This window comes from Vitis riparia, chromosome 13 (assembly GCF_004353265.1).
Source record: "Vitis riparia cultivar Riparia Gloire de Montpellier isolate 1030 chromosome 13, EGFV_Vit.rip_1.0, whole genome shotgun sequence".
Lineage (NCBI taxonomy): Eukaryota > Viridiplantae > Streptophyta > Magnoliopsida > Vitales > Vitaceae > Vitis > Vitis riparia.
In genome coordinates, this window is record NC_048443.1 from 27,511,499 (window position 1) to 27,537,741 (window position 26,243).

Here is a 26,243-nt window from a genome sequence, read left to right on the forward strand (position 1 = left end):
TGCAAACTTCATTAGCCTTGAATCCATTAACCCTAGAGGTGCTTCCATGTAGACCTCTTCTTCTAGGTCACCATGTAGGAAGACATTCTTAATGTAAAAAATTGTTGCAAAAACCAACCAAGATTAGTTGCTAAGGACAATGATACTCGTATAGTATTCATATTATTTACTGGAGCAAATGTTTCTTGATAGTCCACTCCGTATGTGTGAGTATAACTTTTATTTAGCCACAAATTTAGCTTTATATCTTTCCAAGGTTCTATTTGTCTTATATTTTACAATAAACACTCACTTACACCCCATTGGTTTCTTCCTTTAGGTAATTCAACAATCTCCCATGTCTTCTTTTTTTCAAGAGCACTCATCTCCTTAATAGCTTTCCTCCGATTCTCGTTCTAAGGGCCTCTTAGACAGTTGGTGCGATTTTAATAATATTTAATTGGGTAATGAAGGCTTAGTACTGTGAGGATAATCTACAAGAAATATGAAGCTAGACACAAGGTGTTGGGTACATTTTCTGACTTTTTTTTAAAGAGTTATTGGCAAATTTAGGTCTTCAAACACCAATGACAAAGGAGAATGTCTAGTGTTAATTTAGCACCTACCACAAATTCAAATTCTTGGGTTTGCATTGAAACACAATTCAACAATCTTCTCCTTGAATAGACTCGTAGTGGCACAATAGTAATACTACCATTTTTCTCATTCACATCCTCAAGTTCAGAAGTGCCAACCTTTGTAGGAGTAAATTCAATAACTACAGAAAGAGCTATAAAGAATGAATTTGACAGATTAGGTAAGTTCAAATTAGCTTCATCTTCATTGAATGATATGAACTCCTGTTGAAGATGAGGATTAGTGAAGGGATGATTTTCAGCGAAAGTGACACATCCATAGAAATGAAATATTTTTGAAAGTAGGGTGATAACATTTGTACCTCTTCTTTGTTGATCAAAAAACAATAAAGACACATTTAAGAGATCGAGGACCAAGTTTACCACAAATTTGAGCATTCAAACGCTTTAGATGAGATCTAACTAAACCCATGAAAATCAGGAAAGAATTTAGAGAGACCATTTACTGGGACTTTATTTCCTAACATTTTCGAAGGTGACCGATTGATTAAGTAGCAGTTAATACCACTTCCCCCAATGTGATTTAGGTACTCTTTTCTTAAATAACAAGGGACAAGTTACCCTGAGAAGGTGAAATTTTTTCTTTTTTTTTTGTGACTAATTTTGTTGTAAAGTATATATTTATACATGATGACCTGTATTTTCTTCTTTCTCTCTCTAGGTAAAAGGATTGGATTGAGTTAAAGTATTCTTTTTCTTTGTCAAGTTTGACACTCTTTGTTTGAACATCAAACCTGGTACAAATCATCCTATGAGAAGTAGAGAAAATATAACTAACATTAGATTTGTCTTTTAAAGCTATAACCAAGTGAAACAAGAATAATCATTAATTAAACAAACAATCTCTAGTGATATTTGAAATTTGAGGGCGTCCCTAAACATTAGTATGAATTAATTTATAGGGATGAGATGATCTATTATTTGCTTAAAGGAAAACAAATTCAATGATGTTTGGCCAAATGGCAAATTTCACGATGAAAGCCATTAACATCCAAATTCTAAAACAATAAAAGAAATAGTTTTTAACAAGGGAAATGGTGAATGACCTAAAGGTAAATGATGCAACCATAATTAGATTTTTTATTTTTATTTTTATTGTATTATTATTATTATTATTATTTATGAAAAACTTGAAAGATAAGATAAACCACTGCCATTGTCACTCCTAGAATCAAGCTAAGGGGAGCCTTTCCTATTCCCTAACATGACCAATCATCCTCCTTGTATCTAGGTCCTAAAAAACACAATGGGATGGTTTAGATCTTTTGTAACTTGATGAATTGATAGGAGATTTAAGGAGAGTTTAGAACATATGATACGGATTTTAGGAAAATATATGGGGTAGGGGTAATAGTCCTTTGGCTAGCCATAGTAACTAAACTACCAACAACTAACTTTATTTTTTGGTTTTTGGGACATGGGCTATAAGATGAGAAATGATGAGAGTAGTGCCCATGTGATTGGAAGTACCCAAGTCTGTAACTAAATTTCCATGTCAACAATCTTTTGAGGCATTAAAAAAACTAGTCATGGAGTACTTACTTGATATGGCTATTGGGCTTATCTAAGGAGGTGAGCAAATTCCAAAATATTTCAATCTCTTCATTTTCGAGTCTCTCAAACTCCGAACTGTTTGAATTCTCATGGCTGGGTTTCTCTTCCCAAAGTGTCATATTTACCTGGCCTCCTTGCTGTTTAGACTGTTACTATTTATGGTTTCTACAATTCCTGTCAAGGGACTATGGTTTCCCATGTAATTACCAACAAATCTTCTTTATATGCCTTGGTTTCTTGCAATGAGTATACGAGAGGTTATCCTTATTATTTGGTTGCTTGGATACCTATCCTCTATCATAATTTGTGCTAGGGATTACATTGCTTTGAGATCCTAAAACAACAAGGATAGACCCTTTACTTGCCAGAGTGTCCAACATCATGCTCCTCATTTTTTAGCCCTTATGATTGAAAATACCTCATTCAAAGGTGTCAGTGATTCCGCTCAAGTACTTGAATACAAACTTAGTCATATTCCACATTAAGTCCAATCATGAATTGAAATATTTACTCTCTTTCAATAAACTTAAGAAACATAGCATCATCCTTCATTTTAAGATTTTGATAATAGTCTAATCAAACCAAAACCCTTTCATGACATTATATTACTCAATTATGGATAAAATACCTTATTTTGTAGAGTGAATCTTAGCCTTTATCTTGTAAATTTGAGTATCATCTTGGACTTTGGAATAGGTCTATTTCACTACCTCTCGATTTCATTTTTTGTGGTCAAGAACATACATGCACCATTGATTTCAAGTTGCATCATGTTCTAAAGCTAGGATATGACCATTGAGTTCTCCTCATCCTAGGAAGCAAACTTGGGATTATCTTCACTTGACATTGGTCCAATCAAGTGAGGGAACTGGTCGTTTCCCTTTAAGGATATGCACTCATGTTGAGGTAATAAAATAGTTTCAGCCATTATGTCTAAATGAGGATTGAGGGTTTTGATAGTCATTGGTAGGTGGTTGTTTTTGTAATATAGTGTTTCAAGTCAAATTTTCAACATAATGCTCATCAAAATAGAGATAGATCAACACTAAAGATTAAAACAATGATGATGGAAATGAAGACAACTTAATGCAAAGAATAGCTTCAGTGAAGGCCATTGGAAATCAATGATAACAAAGAAAGAGGATCATGGAAGTTTGATAGGTGCTTGCGCTATATTATTGACATTTCACAATGGTTCTTTTTTTTTTTAATAAGAAATTTTATACCTTTTTGAATTGTAGTTAGATTTGACTTTGTGGGCTACTATACACATCCATTTTTTTTATCTTTCTTTATATGTAGGTCTGAGTGCTTCTTGGAAGGATTGCCCATCCTTCTTTGTACTTATTACTTCAATTCCATGAAATCATTGTTTCTTATTATATATATTATTCTAATTAATCATATTATTTGATTTTTGTGTCTTTATTATCCGAACACTTAGTACAAAAATGGATATCTTTATATATATATATATATATATATAATGAAAGTTAATTAGCCCACATGGCAAGGACCCTATTTCCCTTATGGGAGAATTGAGTTCGAGTCCCCATCCTCTTAATTGTTGGAGTTTGATTGGCTTGACCAAAGCCTTGACTGACATGAACACCAAAATATATGCTAACAAATTTTTCCTAAAAAATCAAGAAAAAAATTGGTTGACAAGGCTTGGTGGATATTTGTCTACCATTTATTGTGTTGGCCACTATTGACACACAAAATTTTGCCAAACTTTCCCCCATAGTTTGAGAACTTTTTGTCCTTGCTTAATAAAGACTATGTTTTGGCCTAAGGATTGTGTTAGCTATAAGATTTGGTATGCTTAGGATTTGGCGTTAGCCCCTTGATGTAAGCCTGAGATTTTGAGATTGTTTTGGCTTGAGATTTGGTGTTAGCTCCTAGATTGTGTTAACCTATGACATTTTCAAATAAGAGGGCTAATGCATTGATCCTAACAATTAAATTCTACAGTACCTATTTCTAGACTAGATGTCTAAAACAATACAATTCTTGTTTTTGGCTATACCATGAATCAAAAGAGGTCTTAAGGCATTGATCTTACAAGCAATAACAAGTAGTGTATTATTTTCATATTAGGAAAGCACATCTAAAGACACTGTTTTGGTTGCTTAGGCTGATCCTTAGAGTGAGGCTATTTATCCTTCAATATTTTTTAGAGAATTCATCACCATGATATGTTCCAATCCTAGGACCAAAATACTCTTCATCTTGATGAGAATTTGTTTGTCATCTAGTACAATCTTGTTGGAAAAAATGGCATTCAACATGTAAACTTCATGACACACGTGCAAAGATGATGATACATGAATTTTGTACTCTTCTACACAGCTTTCAAACATTAACCAAATGTGGAAGGATGTTTTGTGTATCAATGAACTCCTAAGTAGCATGTGATGTGTTTGGCATGTCTATAACATGAAATTGCATGGAAGACAAAATTGGTCCAATGAAGTGATCAACATTTAAATAAATAGGGTTCCTTGGTGACTACTAGAGAAGGCATCAATTTCAATAAGCTATTGTATGATGTGACCATTGGGCATTCTAACTATTTTGACCACAATAAGAGATCTGATTTTGTTTTGTACCTTGTTATTTTAGAGGACTAGCCTTACTTCCACCCTACTAATAAAAGATATGACATAGGCCAGAAAACATTTCTCATCAAGGTGATAGCAACAGAAGATTTCCCAAGGACTTGATAAGTTAAATCATAAGCTGAGAAACATTCTTTAGGGTGTTCATATGCAAGTGCCTTTAATCATATAGATTGGATAAAACAAATATGGTTAAAGAATACTGTGAATTTAAAAAATCAGATATTGCCAAAATGATTTAAAAAATCAGATATTGTTCTTTCAAGGTCATTGGTTTTGCATCATATTGGTTATTGTTGTTCTTATTTTGTCTATGTGCTTGTGCTCGTATCTATTAATGCGCATATTGTGCATTAGGAATTACTATGATTTTGAGAGCAAAATAAAATCGGGTGCTCAACCAAGGCCTTTTATCAGCCTTCATGAAGTGAAATATGGAGTATGTATTCTGGGTGTTTGTAACAAATTCTATGATTTGAAGTAGTATATAGTCTTTTGGTTCAATCTTAATCTATATATCTAGCTGAGTTTAAATGATTTTCTAACCACTAAAGGATATCAAAACAAAAAAAGGTTTATATCAATGACATGATAGATGAGGTCTTTTGAAAACCCTTAGTCCCAAGCATTGTGATCTTAGTCTAGATTATGAGGAAATATTTATTCTCCTTTTTCTTCACTGCCTAGTTGTTTTGAGATAATCTCACAAGTCACTTAGGGTTGGTGAGATCACTCATGTTCCACCTAAATATATAGCTTCTAGTATGATTTTTCCTTTTATGGATTTTAGAGGAAGCTCTGGTGACAGGGCTCTCAAAGAAGTGGCTACATTAGCAATTCATTTGAAAATTGGTTAAAAAGGGATGTATAGACTTTTTGTAACAGATGGAAGCATGTAGAGTCATTATGGGATGTGATTCACAGCCTTTCACTTTGTGTGTTTGTGTTTTAGTTTCTGATGATTTTTTTGCGCACTGCAGAGATTATGCTCAACTGTTTATTGTTCTAGCAAGAGCTTTGAGGTATTAAGTGTACAAGATGGGAAACACATCCATTTTGCTGCCTTGAGCTTAACTTAAAAAAGAGTACTTGTTGAGGAAATAACAGACAGCTGAAAATTGGTGATGCTTTCAGGATCACTGGGACAGAATACTTAAGATTTTTCTCTATGCCTGTTTGATTGGGGTTAACCATTAAGCCCTGGATTCTGGCCCTCTTGGGAGGATTTCCTCATGTATTCAATATCAACAATTTCCTATTAGAGGATTCTTGACCATAGTTCTTCCTGGGTTTAAAGATGAAGGGAGGACTTTGGAAATTAAATTCCTTGATCCATTGACCAGACAGTAGATTAGTTGGCTAAGCCAGGTGCCTTACTGAAAAGGTTTTTGTTACTTACTGTTTCCACTTCTAATGTTGTGCTGCTTTATAAAAAATAGGTAGAAGTCACCTTTCTCTCCAATCTGCTGAGTGTTACTATTGTTACCAAATTCAACATAATATAACTATAAAGTTCAAAACTGCAGACTCAACAGCCAATATTTTCATCAATAGATAAAGCTGCACTCACTTCAGTAGCACAAAATTATGAGAGAGAGAGAACAAATAAACAGACAATGTAATTTTTAATAGAATTTTTTTTTAATTTTTTTATCAGAAACGAACAATTGTATTAAAAAATAAGTTTTAACTTCCATTAAACTTCTTGTTTATAAATAAGCACACAGAAAGAGGAGCACCCTTAAGAAAATGACTTAAAAAGAAACATAATGCTAATCAGCCTTTTCTTTCTAACATCAGTTCAATGATAATGCTACATAGGAGACTGCACTAGCAAAGCATAACAAAGTAAAAACTATATCCTACACAAAGAATTACTCATACCTGAGTAGCACTTCCATTGTCACTTCCATCCCTGACATTCAAACCAATACTTCCATTATCCTCATCATTGCTGCCAGTGTTGTTGTCTGACCCAGCAACACTCTTTGACTTTGCAGATTTTTGAGTTCGTATACCACTTTCACTTTCACTTTCACTACCGCTAAACTGATAAAAGGATTAAATAGTGAATGTAAGATGGAAGCAAATTGTTGCACTATGTGATGGTTCAAACTCAAGAAAGTACTAAATAATAAAAAAAAAAAAAAGAAAACGTAAACAGAAAGGTTATACAATTGACTAATATCTAATCCAATGACGCCACTTTCATGTAAAAATCATTTTCTTAGTGTGACAAGTTTGTTCCTGTTAAAATTTATATGCATGTACCAAACTGACCAGGAGTTCGAAGTATGAAATTGATTCTAGTTTGGGAGTCACTATAGCAACTCACCCTGTGGAATTTCCTCCATACATGCTGCCAAAGGTTTTTAAGCTCATTTTTTCGAATAGGCTTCACAAAAAAGTCAACTGCACCCTTTGACAAACATTTAAAGACTATGCCCACAGAATCATGGGATGACATCACTGCACACAAAACTCATCAGGTGTAGCAATTAAAAGTATTGATTTGATAAAAATAACAATTGCAGAAAAAGAGAAATACTTAGGCATGTAAAGCGTTTTGGAATAATACTCACTAATCACAGGGATATTCTTGCATGCTTTATGGTTCATAATCTTGCAAAGAAGGCCAATGCCTGATAAAGAAGGCAATGCTACCTCGGCCAGAACAAGGTCTACATGATTGGTTAGATCATCTAAGATGCTCCATGCTTGTACACCATTTGCTACAGCCGTAACTGCCAAAATCCAATTAAATATTAGACTAGTGGAAAACAGCTAACGAAATGAAAAAAATAAAAAATAAACAAAATAAAATAAAATTTCCAGACATTCTAAGATTATACAAGATAACACATCTATTCATAATATCATACTACAAAGTAGCACACTTTTACAATAGTTGCATTCAACAAAGTCATATGAAACTTTATGACTTTGGGAAGTCTGATTATGCTAATGCTAACTTTGGGAAGTCATATTAATTAAAAAGATTTTGCAATGAAAAAATGGCCTTGATTGAATCAAGGAAATGCATAACAGGGTATCGATTTGTTTTAGATATTTGAGACGGATGATTGGTAATATAAGAAATGATAGAATAAGAAATTGTTAGTTGGGTATAACATTGTGGGTTTGTATCCTAATACTAGCTTAAACTTTAAGGAAAATTGGTAGCTTAACATAGTGGCAGAGTCTTGTTTAGTGGGAGGTCATGGATTTGAATCTCACTATAATATTTATTTCTTCCAATTTATTGAGCCCATAGCCCAAAAAAGATTGTTTGTGAGGCAGGGTGTTAGGGCTAAAACCCAAATAAGTCTAATATACATTATTACAAAAATATGTCCAAAAAAATGTTGACAGATGAGGGGGGAAAATACATTATTACATTTGAATTATCAAAGCACATGGCCTAAGATAGACTGCAATAGCAAAGGAAGATCTATATGGGTAATTGTAAGTACTTGGTATTCAATGATTTTCTTCTTCATTAGAAATGAGTGAGGTATAAGAGACTCATAGAAAAAATCATTAATATTTCACATGCATGACTTGATATTGCTCCTTTAATTAGTGTAATGAGATTTTTGTTCCAAGGGTATATTGTGTTGATATAGTTATATGCAAAAAGTTTTTACTTGCAAGATGATGAAACCCAACTATGTTATACTAATGCAGGTAGCAAAGATACAACCATGCATAGGAGATCTACCTTAGGCTACTGCATATTTATTAGAGGATATTTTGTGTCCAGATAAGTAAGAAACAAATGGTGGTTTGAAGGTTTCGTAAAGAAGCAAAATACATATTAACAAATGGGGCATAAGAACTCCTCTACTGAGAATTCTTTTGGACAAGATGGACTAATGGAGTCATTTTGTGATGACATAACCATGATTAATATTGCTACAAATTCCATACACCATAACGAGGCAAGTGTCATGGTAAATGTCTAATTTTGCATAGATTTATGATTATGCAATTCTCTATAGGTTTAAGTAGCTCTATGACATTCTAGAACCTTGAAGTGCTTAAAGGTACTTAGAGCAACTTTAAGCAACTTATGCAATAGTTAGAGGTGCTTGTAGCAGCTTTGAGGTGTTTGTTAGAACATGGAGAAGGTTTTAAGGTGCATAAAGCAATGAGCTTGTTCAAATTCCACAAAAAAATAACACAAAAAAAAAACTCCGAAGTACCTACATGTAGAGGACCCCATAAAATATTGTAATAAACTCAAGGAATTGAGAAATGCCTTGTATAGTAAAGCTTTTCAATATTATCACACTTGCATTCTTGTTAGAGAATGAGGAGGAAAGCGTCTAAGTGCCTTTGCTTATGGAAAAACATGTCAAGAATGGAAATCTTTGAAAATGCTTTTGAAAGATGGCTCATTGGTGGATTTTTTGGCAAACCTTGAGAACGGTGAAAGTAGGGACAATGTTAGGAAGAAGGACGAGAGGCTTGATTCTATGAAGGGGTGTTCATTTAAAAGTCTAAATTAGGATTCCTTTATCTTTGAGGTGCATCAACAAGTCGACCTCTTTTAGGTAAATACATAGGGCTACCATTTGATAGTTTTGAAGAGGAAATTTTAGTACTTCTGAGTGTTGAAACATAAAAAGAAGGTTAAGGCTCCAAGTCAAGGGTTAGAAAAATAAAATTGTTGTTGGGACCAAGTTTGAAAAGGAACTTTGTAAGCTGGAATTTTTTGTTATTTACATGTCTAGCCTAGTTAAAAGAAGGAGAGGTGGGAAAAGTAATTGAAAATTAGTGAAAGTATGTTGATGAAGCTTTGAATCCTATCGTGGAATGTTAAAAGGATTAATGAGGGTGGTAAGCATAAGGTTATTAAGTTCCTGATTAGATTGTATTCAGTAGACTTTGCCTTTAAGTAACAAAGGTTCAACAAATGTTGGTACAAATGGTGAGTAGTTTGAGTGTGGGCAGGTGCCTAGAATAAGGAGCATTGGAAGCTGGGGTCAAACAAGGAGAATTTTGGTTTTCTAGGAAAATCGAGTGTTGGAGCTTATTGAAATGGTAGTGGGAGCTCATTTGATTTCCTGTGGGTTTAAAAACTACAAGGATAACTTCATTTAAACATTCTCAAGGGTCTACGGTTTAATCCTAAGTGAGGAGAATAAGGGTTTTTGCAAAAAGTTAGGTGGTATTAGAGGCCTTTTAAACAACCCCTAGTGTGTGGAACGAGGTTTTAATATTGTGAGATTCCTTAGGTAAATGAGGAATTACCAAAGAAGATCAACAACAATCCGACACTTTTCGGAGGTCAATTTTGGTTTAGTCACATTTTGGCTATTAAGCTTAAAGCTTTGATGCAAGACCTCAAAATTTGGAACAAAGAGAAGTCTTTGAAAATGTCACTACTAAGAAAATTATTGCCTTAACTCGGTTGGGTTTTTGGGATGCTAAAGAAAGGGAAAGTACTCTCAGTAGAAGAAAGACAGGTTAGATGAGTGGTGCTGGAGGATTTAAAAAAATGGGTCGCAATGGAGGAAGTCTCTTAGAGACCAAAATCATGAGGATCACTTGATCTGGAGGTTAGAGGTGATGAGGCTAGTGGGTCATGTGTGGGTGAAGGCGTGAAGAAGGAGACACACCCGTTGCAGACTAATAGGGAAGACATGTTGGCCCTTTAGGGAAGGAAGAACAGTTTGGTGAAAGTGCAACTTTCTACACTCTAAAAGTGTTGTAGGAGGAGAAAGAAATAGAGGTGGTGGCAAGGGTTTATTAGAAGGTGGAAGGGACAATTTACAAGAGAATGTTGTTGTAGGAGCTTTTGGAAGGGAGAGGCGTGGGTTTCAATGGAAGAGCCCAAGGTCGCTTTTAAAGGCCCATAAGGCATTTAGGTCGAAAATTGGAAAGAGCGTCTGGGCCCCAAGTTTTAAGAAGGGAGATGGTATTTTTTTGGGTTGTGACCAAGAGATTGGACTTAAGTTAAAAGGGTTGGAGAAGTGTGGGGGTGTGGATGGCTCCTTAGGGTTTCCCATTAGGGAAGTTTGTTTTGTAGAGGCTTTCGAGTTGGAAAAGAGTTCTTTGGCAATGTTGTGGACTTCGCTCATTGACAAGGCTCTCTAAGTTTAGGCAGCCAAGTACATGTCTTTCTTTCTTTCCTCTCTGGTCTTTTTGGGGGTGCGAGGTCTTTCTTCTTCTACTTCTAATCATAAAAGGGTTTTGATAGGGGCCTATGTTACTAGTTGTGGTCCAAGCGTGAAGTTTTCAAAATTGAAAGCGAACTTTCATCCTATAAATGTGATTATGGCTAACGATAGCTCCGGGGCATTTCCTTCTAGGGAGGAAAGGGCTCTGGTAGTAATAGAAAACGAGAGTCAAGAGAAAAAGGACGTTGAGATGGGGCAACTAAAGGTTGAGATGGAGACTGACGAGGATTGGTACTCAAGTTGCCTCGCTTAGTTTAGTAATTTTTTGGGCATATCGACTAAGGGCTATGAGGAGAAAATCTTAACTTTGCTCAAGGATTAGAAGGCTCAGTTTTATGGCACTAAAAGAAGTAAGCTTAGGTCCTCAAGGTTTGATAGAAAGCTTAAAAAGTTGAAGTGCTCAATTAAATGTAAAGGCTCAAGTTGTGGAAAAAGTTCTCCTTAAAGAGAATCGGGTTCAAGTTTTGTTGGTTAATGAGGCTAAAAATTGTCTTGGAATGTGAGAGGGGCTAATAGTGACAATAAAAGAAAAATCATCAAATCCGTCTTGTAGTTTGGTTTGATCATTGGGAGTGGGCAGGCTCTTGGAGTGGGGTGCGATGAATTCTCGGGATATGGCAGGGAAGGTTCTAGTCTTTTGGGATAACAGGGTGCTAGAGCTAACTGGTATGGAAATTGGGGAGTGTTTGATTTCCCGTCAATTTAAAAACATTGAGCATGGATTCTATTGGGTTTCTATGGGGGTGTATGGTCTTATTGTTGAGAGGCTTAGAGAAGCTTGTAGGGAGGAGTTGGGGGCTATCAGGGGAGGCAGTTTGTGGCAAGGTCCTTGGTGCATAAGAGCAGATTTTAATGTGATTAGATTCATGAGAGAGCATAACAGAGCTTCAAGGTTGTGTCCAACAATGAGAAGATTTTCGGAAGTCATTGAGGACTTGGAATTGCGGGAACTCCCTTTGTAGGAGGGTTCTTTCACGTGGAGGAGCAGTTTGAACTATCAATTTCAATCAAGATTGGGTAGATTCTTAGTCTCCGATTATTTCAGTGGGGTTATTCGGTATCTTCTTCCCAAACCTGTTTTTTACCACTTCTCAATTATGTTAGATGGTGGAGGCTTGAGGAAAGGTCCATCCCAATTCAGATTCGAGAATATGTGGTTGAAAGAGAATGGTTTCAAGGATCTCCTAAGAACTTGGTGATTGGGTCTCCATTTCAGAGGGTCCTTCAATTTCATTCTATCTAAAAAACTAAAAGTGCTTAAGGCTAATTTGAAGATTTGGAACAAAGAAGTGTTGGGGAATGCCACTATTAGAAAGGAGACGACCTTGAACCAGGTAGTGTTTTGGGATTCTATAGAAGGGAATAAGGCTTTGTTTGAAGAGAAGCAGAATTTCAAGAAGCAGGCTAAGGAGGAGTATAAGAACTGAGTGTTGATGGCAGAAACCTCTTTAAGGCAAAAATTTAGAGAGTTATGGTCGAAGAAAGGAGACAGAAATACAAGTTTTTTTCCACAAAATGGCTACTGCCATAAAGAAAAAACCCCATGGTGAAGATCAAGATCAATGGAACTTAGGTAGCAGAGGAGAAAGAGATCAAAGAAAGGGTGGTTTAGGTCTTCCACTGTCTTTTGTCCGAATCAAGGGAGTGGAAACGCAATTGCAATGAGTTGTTGGTTAAGGCTTTAGGAGGTAAGAATGTAGCAATGTTAAAGGTCCCACTTTTCAAGGAAGAGGCATTTTGTGCTCTCTGGGATCTTGATGAGGACAAAGCTCCTAGTCCTAATGGCTTTTCTATGGATTTTTGGCAATTTAGTTAGGATTTTTCAAAGAGAAAAGTTATGGGGTTTTTTAAGGACTCTCGTGAGCAAGGTAGGTTTGTTAAAAGCATTAATGCCTATTTTTTAAAGTTAATTCCTAAGAAAGGGGGGGCTGAAGATCTGAAGGATTTTAGGCTTATAAGCTTAGTAGGCAGCCCTTATAAGTTGTTAGCTAATAGGCTAAAGAAGGTGGTATCCAAGCCCCAAAATGATTTTGTGGAGCGTAGGCAAATCCTTGATGCTTATTTGATTGCCAATGAGGCTATCGATTCATTGTAGAAATGAAATAATGGTGGTTTTTTTTTTTTTTTTTTGCAAGCTTGATATTGAGAAGACGTAAGGCCATGTAAATAGAAACTTTTTAATTTGGATGTTAGAAAATATGGGTTTTAGTGCTAAGTGGATAAGTTGGATTCAATGGTGTATTTTTACAATGAGCTTCTCTATCCTTACCAACGAAACTCATTTTGGTTTTTTTCAAAACTCTAGGGGTTTGACGCGGAGGACCTTCTATTCACTTACCTTTTTGTGATTGTCATGGGGGCCCTCAGTTCTTTGTTGAAAAGAGCTAAGGAGAGAGGTTTTTTGCTAGGTTGGCGTTATGTGGTAGAGAAGGAGTGGTAATGGAAATCTCTCACTTGTTGTTTGCGGATGACATTTTAGTCTTATGTGAACTTTCTCTAGATCAGATGACTTATTTGAGTTGGTTACTTATGTGGTTTGAGGTTATGTCGAGATTGAGGGTAAATTTTAAAAAAAGTGAGTTGATTTCGATTAGAAGAGTGGAGAATGTACAAGAGTTGGCTCAAAATTTTGGTTGTAGGTTTAATGTGCTCCTATCTTTTTCCTTGGGTGCTCAATTCAAGTATGTGGCAATTTGGGATGGCATGGAGAAGAGGCTTCAAAAAAGATTATCAATTTTGAAAAGATAGCATATTTCCAAAAATGGTAGGCTTACCTTAATTCGTAGCACTCTCTCCAATATGTCTATTTGTTTTATGTCTCTGTTTTGTATTCCAAGGAGAGTTAGACTAAGGTTGGAGCAAATCCAAAAGGATTTTCTTTAGGGATGAGGGACTCTTGAGAGGAAGCCTCATTTAGTAAGTTGGTCTATTGTATGCTCAAATAAACGTAAGGGTGGTTTGGGAGTGAGGAATTTGTCGTTGCTCAATAAGAGGCCCTCTTGTGCAAATAGAATTGACATTTTGCAGTAAAAAGAGAGGTCTTTTTAGAAGTAAGTCATTTGTGGTAAGTATAGGGAAGAAGTGGATAGTTGACGCTATTGTGAAGTGAAAGAAAGCTTTGGTGTGGGTTTGTGGAAAGCCATCAGGAAAGAATGGGATGTGTTGGGCAACAATATGACTTTTTTTATGGAGAACGGAAGAAATGTGAGATTTTGGAAGTAAAGGTGAAGAAAGATGTTTGGGACCATTTTGGAGGAAGAGTTAGGGATCATCACTTCTCCATACAGCTTAATGATCAGGAGGTGATTGATGTGGAGTGTTTTTTTTCATAGATTGCAAAGAAAAAGGATGTGTAGAGATGTAGAAAATTAGGTGGTATGGACAAAGTCAAAGGATGGCAAATTTACTGTCAAATCTCTCTATAAGGCTTTAGACGCTAGAAAAACAAGGGTATTTTCTTGCCAAAACTTATGGGTGTTGTCGAGGACGGGTTTCTTTGCTTGAGAGGCTACTTGGAATAAGGTTTCAACCTTAGATTGGATTCAAAGGAGAGGGTGGCCTTTGGCTAACAGATGTTACTTGTGTCTTTCAAAGGAAGAGTCACTTGATCACATCCTCTTGCATTCCGATATAGCAAGGAGCCTCTAGCACTTGTTTTTCTCTATTTGGGTGTCATGGATGCTTTCATTATCAGTCAAAGAGACATTGTTGGGTTGACATGGTTCTTTTGTGGGTAAGAAGAGGAAAAAGGTGTGGCAAGCTGTTCCCCTATGCCGAACAGTTTGGAAAGAAGAAAACAGTATGATGTTTGAAAATGAGGGTCGTTCGATCCAAGGGTGTAAACTTTATTTCCTTTGTAACCTTTGGATATGAGCTAAGGTGCATTTAGATTTCAGCCCTTCTTCTGTTGTTGATTTTGTAAACTGGTTGGGCTCTATTTAAGTGTTGTTTTATGTTGGTCTCCTTATTTTTTTTAAGGAGCTCTTAGACATCCTTTGTATACTTCCTGTGTGCTTTGGGGCACTTTTCTAGAGTGCCTTGTTTTAATATATTGTTTTTTACCCATTAAAAAAAAAAAAATGAGAACTTTGGCTAAAAGAAGGTGATAAGAACACTATATTTTTTTTCACAAAACGACTAATGAGCATAGACAGAATTTTTTTGGCTAAGATAAGAGTGAACTGCAAAACATTACCTAAGGAAGAAGACATTAAGGAAAGAATGGCGAATGCTTTTCATGTGATTCTATCCAAGTTAGGGGAATGAAGGTCAAGCATTAGTGGTATACTATTTGATTCCTTGTCCATTGTTGATTCAGAGGCCTTAGAGCTCCATTTCTCCAAGGAAGAGGTATTTTCAGCTTTATCTAATTTGTGGACTGAATGGCTTCTCCATAGCCTTTTGGCAGTTTGTAGGAATTTGTGAAGGATGAGATGATGGCTTTTTTTGCAGAGTTCCATGATTTAGGGTCCTTTGAAAGGAGTTTAAATACCATATTCCTAGTCTTAATCCTAAATAAACAAGGTCCAGGAGACCTGAAGGACTTTAGATCAATTAGCTTGGTTGAAGGATTATAAAAGCCTCTAGCAAAGGTCCTAACCAATAGACTAAAAATAGTATTGGCTAAAGTAATCTTAGACTTCCAACATGCATTTGTGGAGGAGAGACAAATTTTGGATGCAGTTTTGATAGTAAATGAGGCCATTGATTCTAGATTAAAAGACAATTTGAGCGGGATCATTTGTAAGCTAGACATTGAAAAGGAATATGACCGGGCGTGGGAGGTACTTGGTCCTCTAGATTTTTAAGGGTTGTCAAGGGCACATTGGACACCACACGATGTGCGATGTTTTTCCAACCACTGGACCCTACCTCTAACTAAGCCATTTCCAAGGTGGGCAAATTGTTAAATAGAAAAAATAACTCTTCCTGGGGCCCTCGACGATGTCTCTGGACTTCCTAACGTTGTCGTCAGCTGCCGTATCCCAGTTCAAGAATATTAACCCAATTCCCTTTCTAAGCTAGCACATTGCACATTGTAGGACAAGTTTCCACTGTCTCTTAGGATCAACTAACCCATGTGCAAGTGTTGTTCACATGGAACCTTTCCCCCTTTTGGCCTTCAAAGTTCTCATTAGAATATTTGCTACTACCACAAAGATCCACACCAACGATTGCTTTGCCCAGGCTCACGCCCTAGGTTTTGTAACGACCGCCACGTTCTCTACTCATTAAGACCTAGGCCTTGCCTCAACGACCAGGTATAGGTCGCATGCTTCAACACCATCCATTTTCAGGTCTAGTTGATTTGGCAGGTGAGTTGTTACACATTCCTTAGCGGATTTCGACTTCCATAACCACCATCCTGCTATCTTAATCGACTAGCACCCTTAGTGGGTTCTAGGTTAGTGCGCAGTTGGGCACTGTAACCCGATTTCCAGTTCATCCTACATTGCCAGTTCTGCTTACCAATAAATGGTCCACTTTTGTTCTAGCAATATTGGATAAAAATGGGTTTTGGCTCTTAGTGGGTTAGTTACATGGCATTATGCATCTCTACAATGTGTTTCTCTATCTAGTTCAATGAGACCCCTTGAGGTTTTTTCCAGACTTCTAAAGGCTTGAAACAAAGTGATATTTTGTTCCCTTATATATTCATCATGGCCATGTAGATTGCTTTGAAGCTCCAATCTGTAACTCTTCCCTCTTTTCATCCAATCTTTCTTAAAAGACTTCCCTAAAACATTTCGATAGAATCCTCCACCCCTCCAAGCAAGGCCATCAAATCTAATCCAACTTGAAAAACCTTGGCTCCTTTCTAGCATTGTACAACCAAGCTTACCTTTCACTGCCCCAACGGAAATCTCAAAGGATTTCAACTCTACCACAAACCAGACTTTACCTTTCTTCATCACTCAATCCAAAATGTTGTTGGTTTTCCTTTTTTTCTCTTTATTTCATGAACGGCATTTTATTTTTCTATTTGTTTGTACCTATCATGGGAAAAATCTTTTGTAACAATAAGCATGGTTGAGGGTGAACCAAAAAATAAAGGTGGAGTGAAATTCTATTAGCTTGAGAAACATGATATTATCGTCTCAAGGTTGATGTAACACCACTTCTCCATTTAATTCCATGTTGTTTCCTTGGGAAAACAATGTAGTTATGGAGAAAAATTGTATTTCTCATTCATAATTTAAAAGTATACAACCCTAGAATTATATACAGCAGTAAAAAAGAAAGAATTGGAAACTACCTAATTAAAAATCCCTACAAATCAGATATTATATACAAAAATATATATTATAGTTGTAATATACAACTATGGAAGTTATACAACCGTGTACAGTTGTAATAATCTTTATATACAATTATGTAAACAACTATAATAATCTTCAACAAGTTGTAATAATCTTTAACGCTCCCCCTTAAATTAGTGAATAAATATTATCCATTCCCAACTTGATAATGATTTCTTGAAACCAAGCACTAGCTAACCCTTTCACTAAGATATTGGCTAATTGACTTTCAATGGACACATATGGTGTGCAAATTAAGCCATTGTCCAACTTTTTCTTAATAAAATGTTTGTCTACTTCCACATGCTTGGTTTTGTCATGTTATACCGGGTCATGCAATTTTGATGGCCAACTTATTGTCACAATAAAGTCTCATCAGTGTCTCTCACTTAATCTTCAAGTCCTCTAAGATAATCTTGAGCTAAAACAACTCACAATTTTCTTAGGCCATTGCGCAAAACACTGCTTCTACACTAGATCTAGCAACAACATTATGTTTCTTACTCCTCCAAGTTACCAAGTTCCCTCTAAGAAAAGTGCAATATCTTGTAGTAGACCTTCGATCAACAACTGATCCTACATAATCCGTATTAGTATAGGCCTCCAATGATAGCTCAATGCCTTTCTTAAACAAAATTCCTTTCCCTAAAATTGTTTTCAAGTAGTGTAAGATTTTGTATACAGCCTATAGATGACCTTCCTTTGGGTTATGCATAAATTAACTCACTAGGCTAACTGCGTAAACTATGTTTGGTCGCATATGTGAGAGGTAGATCAGCCTGCCAACCAATCTCTCGTACATACCCTTGTCTACAATTGCATGCTTGTTTCTCCAAGCTTGTGATTCGGATCAATAGGTGTGTTAGCCAGTTTACATCCTGTTTTTCCTATCTCCTACAATAAGTCAAGAACATGTTTCCGTTGGGAGACAAAAGTTCCATTTTTGAATGAGCCACTTTAATTCCCAAGAAATACTTTAGTCTTCCAAGCTCTTTTATTTCAAACTTTTTTGCTAAGCACTGCTTCAATACTTCTCTTTCTTCAAGATTATCTCTAGTCACTATTATATCATCCACATAAACCAATAGGGCAGTTACTCCCCTTAAGGCCGAGTGTTTAGTAAATAAGGTGTGGTCACAGTGGCTTTGTTTATAGCCAACAATTATCATGACTTTGACAACAAGCCCGTGGAGATTGTTTTAATCCATACAAAGCTTTCTTTAATTTACTTACTTTTTTTCCTTTCAAGTGCATATTAAATTTCTTCTTTGAGATCCATGTAAGAACGCATTTTTCACATCAAACAATTGTAATTCCTAGTCAAATTAGGCAACCAAAAAGTGTAAAACTCTCATAGTGTTCATCTTGGCTTCTAGTGTGAAAGTCTCTTGGTAATCTACTCATATGTCTGAGTATAGCCTTTGACAACGAACCTGACTTTGTATCTCTCAAGAGAACCATCGCCTTGTACTTTATCGTGAACACCCACTTACACCCTACTAGACTCCTCTCTCTTGGTAACTCAACCACATCTTAAGTCTCATTCTTTTCAAGTGCTTCCATCTCAACCCTCATGGCTTGTTTTCACTCCTTACTATTTAATGCCTTAGATAAGGTCTTAGATATGGCTATGGTGTTTAGGCTAATGAGAAAATTTCTATGAGATGATGACAATCTTTCATAGGATAAAAAATGGGAAAGTGGATATAAAGGGTGCTAAGAACATGTTCTTGTGCCTTTTCTAACCGCAATAGGTGGATTTAGATCACTAATATCACCAAAATTAAGAGAAATCTTAGGAGAAAATGGATCATTTACCTCATATGAAGTGGTCAATTCTGACACTTCGACCTACACAGGTTCAGTGATGGTTGCTTTCTTTCTTGAGTAAACCAAAGTTAGCCTTGTAGAACTAAGAACTTGTTTCCCTGAAGGTGGACTTGTCAGTTCAAGAATTTGTGAGTGCTCAAACACAGGCTCAAACAAGGATGATTGAAGTAGCTTTCATGTTCAACAAATGATACATCGGAAGAGACATAAAATTGTCGAGTAAGTGGATGATAATATTTATAACATTTTTTTAGTAGATGAATACCCCACAAAAATGCACTTAATTGCTCTTGGATCTAGTTTCTCTCTGTTATGAGCGTGGACATAGAAAAAAGAAACACAACTAAAAACCTTTGAGACAAGACCACTAGGCATTGTAAAGTATGGGAAGTACTTTGAAAAAATTTCCATTGGACATTTGAACCCCAAAACTCTAAATAACTACCAATTTATAAGATGAGTAGCAGTAAGTACTATTTCCCCCCAATATAATTTAAGAACATTTTTCTAGAACAAGAAAGCTCTTGTAACAACAAGAAGATGACCATTTTTCCTTTCAACAACCCCATTTTGTTGGAGAGTACTAACGTAAGAGGATTCATGGATAATACCTTCTTTTTTAAAATAAGAAGATAGGACTTGATTGAAGTGATCCTTTGCATGATCAGATAAAACTTCATGATTCCCACTCCAAATTGAGTTTTGACCATTTTGTGAAAATTGGGAAATACAATACCCACATCTGATTTTTGTTTGAAAAGAAAGATCTAAGTTGCTTGAGCGCAATCATCTATAAATGAGACAAATCATCTACAACCTGAAATATTAAGAATTGTGGCAAAAGAAGTTGAAACTATTTTGTTACTTATTGGAAAAGAAGCATAACGGTGCCTTGCAAATTCACAAACTTCACAATGTAATTTTGCTACATCAATTCCTTTGAACAATAAAGGAAACACCAAAGAACGGATGTCCAAGACAACGATAATAAAGCCAATCTTATCTTTTGTTGTGGATGGGATTTCAGAAATGAATGATAAGGGTACCTGGTTCTCAGTCCTATTTTGACCAAACGGTAACTCAAGGTGGTAAAGGCCATCATTTTCCCTAGCATGTTCAATCATCTTCCCCGTACCCTATTCTTGAAATACACAATGAGAGGGATAAAAAATCACATGATAATTCAGTTCTTTGGTAAGTCGATGAATGGAAACAAGATTGGTAGAAAGCTTGGCTACATGTAGCACGTTCTTTAAAACTATGGATTTATTCAAGTGAACTTCCCGTTGATCAGCCACAGTGGCTAGAGAGCCATCAGTAGTGGTTATTTTTTTATTACTAGGACATAGGTTATAGGTACTAAACTTTTGTAAGGAATGAGTCATATAATCTATAATTGTCGAGTCGATGACATAGGAGCCTAGGAAAGACATATCCGAGACACTAAGAGTAAGAGAAGGGGAATCTTATCTGATGGAATGAGAGAGCAAACACCACTAGGACTCTCAAGGGTTCCTAGCAGATTCTTCAATTTCTCAATCTCTTCCTTGTTAAACTCAGTATGTTCATTGCCACTAAAATTCAACCCAAGTGTTTTCTTTGATTTGAAGTTGGTGAAGTGTACCTAAGTTCTCTTACTGTCCACCTTTGATACCATGTTATCCACCCTTGAAACCTTATTGTCCACTCTTGAAACCTCAAAGTTTAAGGCTTTCCATAAAGTTTCCATCACTGGTCCCTTGTGTGTTTCAGCTTCCTGCAATAGGTACACCAAATAGTGTCCTTGTTCATTGTTCTAAACAAATCTGTTGTTGATGGAGGATTGACGTTGTCGGAGTTGTCAACAATCTCAAACATGGTGGGTAGAATCCAAAAATAAATTAGAGAAAAATATAACAAAGTGCCTTTGAAATAGCAATGAAGGCCGTTAAACTAGGATTCAAAAAACAGAGGAAAAAGGGTACTACAACCCAGCAATGAAGGCTGAAAAAAAAATCCGAAGGAGTTGATTTAGTGGAGAAAATTGTATTTCTCATTCATATTTTATTTTAGAAGTATACAACCCCAAAATTATATACAACAGTAAAAAGGAAAGAATAAATAAAGAATTGGAAACTACCATATTAAAAATCCTTACAAATCAGAGATTATATACACAAATATATATTATAGTTGTAGTATACAGCTGTGGAAGATATACAGTTGTGTATACAGTTGAAATAATCTTTATATACAGTTGTTTATACAACTGTAATAATCTTCAATAAGCTATAATAATCCTCAACAATAGCCACCCCCTTTATAATCATAATATACAGCTGTGGAAGATATACAGTTGTGTATACAGTCGCAATAATCTTTATATACGGCTGTTTATACAACTGTAATTATCTTCAACAAGCTATAATAATCCTGAACAATAGCCACCCCCTTTATTTTGTATTGTGATCAGTACCAGTCTGTTCCAAGAGAATCCAGATGCTCCAACCATATTCCAACTACTCAACCACAATAAATAAATTCAATACATATGGCGTATGCATTTGTAGTGGGGAGGGGAGATGGAGAAGTGAATTAATCCTAAATAAAATTGATAGGTAGGTAAATTTATTGGGGAGAGAGAAGGAGAATAATGTCCTTCTTTTTGTCATCACAGAACTTGATAAAACTCATTTCTCTTACCAAAGAACTTGATGCAACTGCTCATAGCACCTCACAATACAATGAGGAAACTAGAGGCTGATGATATGTTGCAGATATGAGACTACATGCGAGCTGAGCAACAAGAACTTTGGCTCCTTAAAATTGCCAACTACCCAAAAACAAATCTTATAATTGAAGATCAAAAAGCCAAATGTTGGAGGAAGGATTTCCAATTTTTGTAATATCCCTTCTTCCAGAATCATTAATTCCACCACAGCATTTTCTTTTTGCTTTAAGTAAAAGTATGTGTATAATTAATGGGTTTTAATTAAAGGAAAAAATTAAGATATAAACAATGTAATTATTGTGTATGACAGAGAATTCAAAACACAAGACCAGGTGAACCTAGTAGTGCACCGGCCTTTCCAATAGAAACAACAAAACACTAACTAAAATAGATTTAATTTTGATAGGTAACTGAAACAGATTTAATAACTTTGAAAATAACACCTGCATCTCTGTTAGCAACAAGTCAAATGGTAAACTTAATGAATGTATACTTCTCCGAGAGCATTTAGCTACAAAGTTAAGATGGATAAAGCAAAATCTGCTGTAGAAATTGATCCTAACATTCTTTGTTATTCTTAAGGCAGATGGATTAGTAATGCAACACACACATACGAGACTGGGCAACCTGGGTTTGGCTGTAAGGGAATATATTTCGAGAAAGAACTCTTAAGGCCTTCTTTGACCATTTTCTACCAAAAATAAATAACAAAGTAAAATCAAAATAAACTTATTAACCATTGACAAAGCCAGTTAGCATTCTAATTAGGTTTAAATCATTTCACTCTAAACTAGGGACTAAAAAAGTAGTAGAGACTAAAAATGGAAGTTAATAAAAGACTGCCTAGATAAATATCAAAAAATTTAAAATTAAATTTCCCTTTTAAGAAAGAATCCTGCAAATCACCCAGTCTCTTCACCCCACTTGCAACTTAATGGAAACTTTCATCCCTTCTAGTCTTAAACAAGGGACTGGTTTGGCTCCTTGATGGGGCATGACAGATTTTTGAAGCAAACAAAAGTTTATTAAAAGAGTAAAAATCAGCAAGGTGAACAAAAGGAAAAATCCTAAATATTTCAAAAAAGAAAATGGGAGATTTCTGGAATAGATTCAAATCCCAAGGCAGTCATCTTCCAAAATACTACATGGAGAACATTACCAAGTGCAATATATCATAAGCAAATGATATCGTGAATTCTTCTGATGTTTTTAAAGGGTGGAACGAGGGAATTAAATATATAATTGTAAGAATTGAAAATAAACTTAAATGTGTATATTAATTCAAAAGGCAAATAAAATTTAAACCCAAATTTTTTACATATGCCATTTTCAATATCAAGTGAATCCACAAGGACATATTAGTGCAATTGGAATCAATGAATTTTTTACACATGCATGTGATTGAGGCTATATATGAGTATAAGTATAATATTATGGCATATTTAACTGTACATGATACAAATAGATACAAATTCATACATGTCACCAATCCTTATTCTTTGCTTTCTCTTTATTAGAAAATTATAAACTAAAATGCATTTTATATCTCATATAAATCTAGATAAACATTGACAAAAGATTCATTAGCTATACCACTACATTGAACGACCAAATATATTATAGGTATCAAGAGGTTGCATTCACATGCAAGAAAATTGAAAATCCACCTGATCATGCACTAAATAAGAACGGTTAATTCAACAAAAAAAGGGATCTAAATAGTAACAAGTTGAACTCTATGCATAAGGGAACAAGCCAAAAACAAGATGAATATAATAAAAATAAACAGGAAGAAATGCATTTTTCATGAAACATGCTCATCTATGAGTTTATGAGGGTCTTGAAAACATAGAAAACCATAAAAGAAAATAAATAAACCAAATAACACCACATCGTTATCCCTATACATACAAGGTCACACACCATGTTCTTGCTAGATTCAAATCTCATGTCAAACATATAGATCATTCAATGTCATAAGAAGTTACTATTACCTTATCCACATAAGAAAAGTTTTTAGTCCCCTCTTTCACTTACCAAAAAATAAATGAATCCTCTTTTTACCATGCTAACTTTAAATTTCAGATTACCTCATAATTAAAATCACTAGATGAAGTTTTCCACTTAAAACTGTAGATCAAATACATAAAATATTCATAAGTCAAAGACAAGTTGCAAACCTTCATAACTGCAATTTCGAAGTAATGCACTGACAACCTGGCGAGTTGAATCGTCATTTTCCACCAGTAGAACCTTCAAAGACCTCAGGGGGAGAAACCTTTCCCAACGAACAATAGGCCCTTGAGGCTGTTGCTGTGGTCCATGCAGAACGCCCTGGACTGCCTGGACTGACCCTATTCGCCCATCATTCAGATCTTCCACATCCTCATTAATCCTCGATTCATCTTCCTCCGATAGGCCGTGGCCCTCACCCACAACTTTGTCCCTTATATTTTTTTGCTCATCTTGTGCATGGTGGTTAAGTTCGGCTGACCCTTTGGTCCAAGGACCGTTAACATTCATCTCAAAACTCCTCATGAACCAGATTGAAAAGGCATGATGATGAGAAAGCAGCGTGTTGACAAGAAAACCTCCCTTATTCCAGAAGAAAGCTTTCACATCCTGTTAACTTCAAGAAACCAAAATCTACAAATAGAAACCCTTCAATTAATCCTAAAGCAGAAAAAGCAGAAGCAATATGAACAGCACACTCATTAACAACCTTGCACCAGAAAAATTAGCAAATTTTTGGATGACAAAAAATCATATGTGAAGGACAAGCAGAACAAAGAACCACATATCTTCCTCCTCCATTCTTAGTCAGAAAAGATATATAAAAACCACAGAACTCTTGCACCTCATATATCCAGAGCCAGAGATCAAAGACAAATTAGAATAAACCCTAGCCTCCAAACAATGAAGACTATTTTTTCAATAAAACCTATAGCAATATGATACTCTTGACTGTCAAATCCCTGTTTGATTGTAGAGAAAACAAGGAATATATATATATATATATATCCTAACTCATTTTCACTCAATTTTCTCATCCTGAACAACACAAGACATAGGATTCAGAATTTTTTATTTTCTTTCAATCTCATGAATACATTGTGGTTACAAACTAAAAATTGCAATGCATGGAAACCCTAACATCCCTGCAAAATTTTGTATAATCTTGGAGATACATCCTCGAATAGCACATACATCTACGTTCAAGGACATTCTATAGTAAATGACCATAATATATCAGAGTTAATAATGAGACTCGATTTAGCTCTCAAAAACAGATGAGGAAACAAAAGGAAATAAGCAAGTATGGCTCTCTTTCTCAAGCATTTTCCTTTCCTTTTCTTTGAAGTGCCAAGTTTATGTATACCTCAGTTTGGTTGCAGAGAAACCACACTAAGATCAAAGACGGAAAAAAAAATCAAAGTTTGAAATCCAAAATTTTTCATCGTTTGGACCAGATGTCAAAATCTACTCGATTGAAGATAAACCAACTACTTCGATTTGCTGAAAGTGAGTTATCCATTTATGAAAATCAGATTATGCAAACTTAACCAAAGCAACAGTACATATCATAAGAATAAAAACTTTTCATTTTCTTTCCTTTTACTTCAATTTTCTCAGCAACCAAACAGACTGTACAAGTTTAAAATTTCCTTCAAAACCAAAAGAAAAATTTAGAAAACAAATATATTATATGTAGAAAGGCCATGAATCGGAAGTACATGAAATCTGGAGAAAATCAGGACTCCAATTTTCCGTGAAAGTTCCGAGAAAATAAAGACAACATCAAACAGCAGCAATACCTTGAGAAGTGAGTCATCACAGCACCTGAGGATTTCAAACCATAATTTTAGGGTTTCGTTTGAAAACGGTAAAGAAAGAAGTGTGTGACTGGATTGAGAAACGGCGATATGTCTACGACGAAGCAAAAATAGATAATATTATAATAGCTCCAACGGTGATGACGTGGACAAAATTGAGCACATGGGGAGTGACACGTGGACGCCATGTAAGACGCAGTGGGGTGAGGTGGAGAGAAATCTAAAGCTAGACTGTCAATACTTTGAACCGGATCTGAGATGATCCACAAGATCGGATTGGCACACGTGGAGGGCTATGGGCTAGGTTAAAGGTTCGGGGAAAAGATGCTGGGTCGTGGAACGGTGATGATATTATAATAGCTCCAACGGTGATGACGTGGACAAAATTGAGCACATGGGGAGTGACACGTGGACGCCATGTAAGACGCAGTGGGGTGAGGTGGAGAGAAATCTAAAGCTAGACTGTGAATACTTTGAACCGTATCTGAGATGATCCACAAGATCGGATTGGCACACGTGGAGGGCTATGGGCTAGGTTAAAGGTTCGGGGAAAAGATGCTGGGTCGTGGAACGCAG

At 35.7% G+C, this 26,243-nt stretch overlaps 1 protein-coding gene across 1 annotated transcript in view; it reads right to left on the reverse strand.

Moving 5' to 3' along the window:
• LOC117928060 (two-component response regulator-like PRR37) overlaps positions 1-25,755 on the reverse strand; it is a 31,977-nt gene extending 6,222 nt beyond the window's left edge. The window contains exons 1-5 of the mRNA XM_034847832.1: positions 25,650-25,755; positions 24,015-24,480; positions 7,393-7,554; positions 7,146-7,279; positions 6,695-6,859 (exon numbers count right to left, since the gene is read on the reverse strand). Of these exons, the coding sequence (XP_034703723.1) occupies positions 6,695-6,859; positions 7,146-7,279; positions 7,393-7,554; positions 24,015-24,372 (819 nt within the window). The 5' untranslated portion in view covers positions 24,373-24,480; positions 25,650-25,755. The remainder of the gene's footprint in view (positions 1-6,694; positions 6,860-7,145; positions 7,280-7,392; positions 7,555-24,014; positions 24,481-25,649) is intronic.
• Between the last annotated feature and the right edge of the window lie 488 nt (positions 25,756-26,243).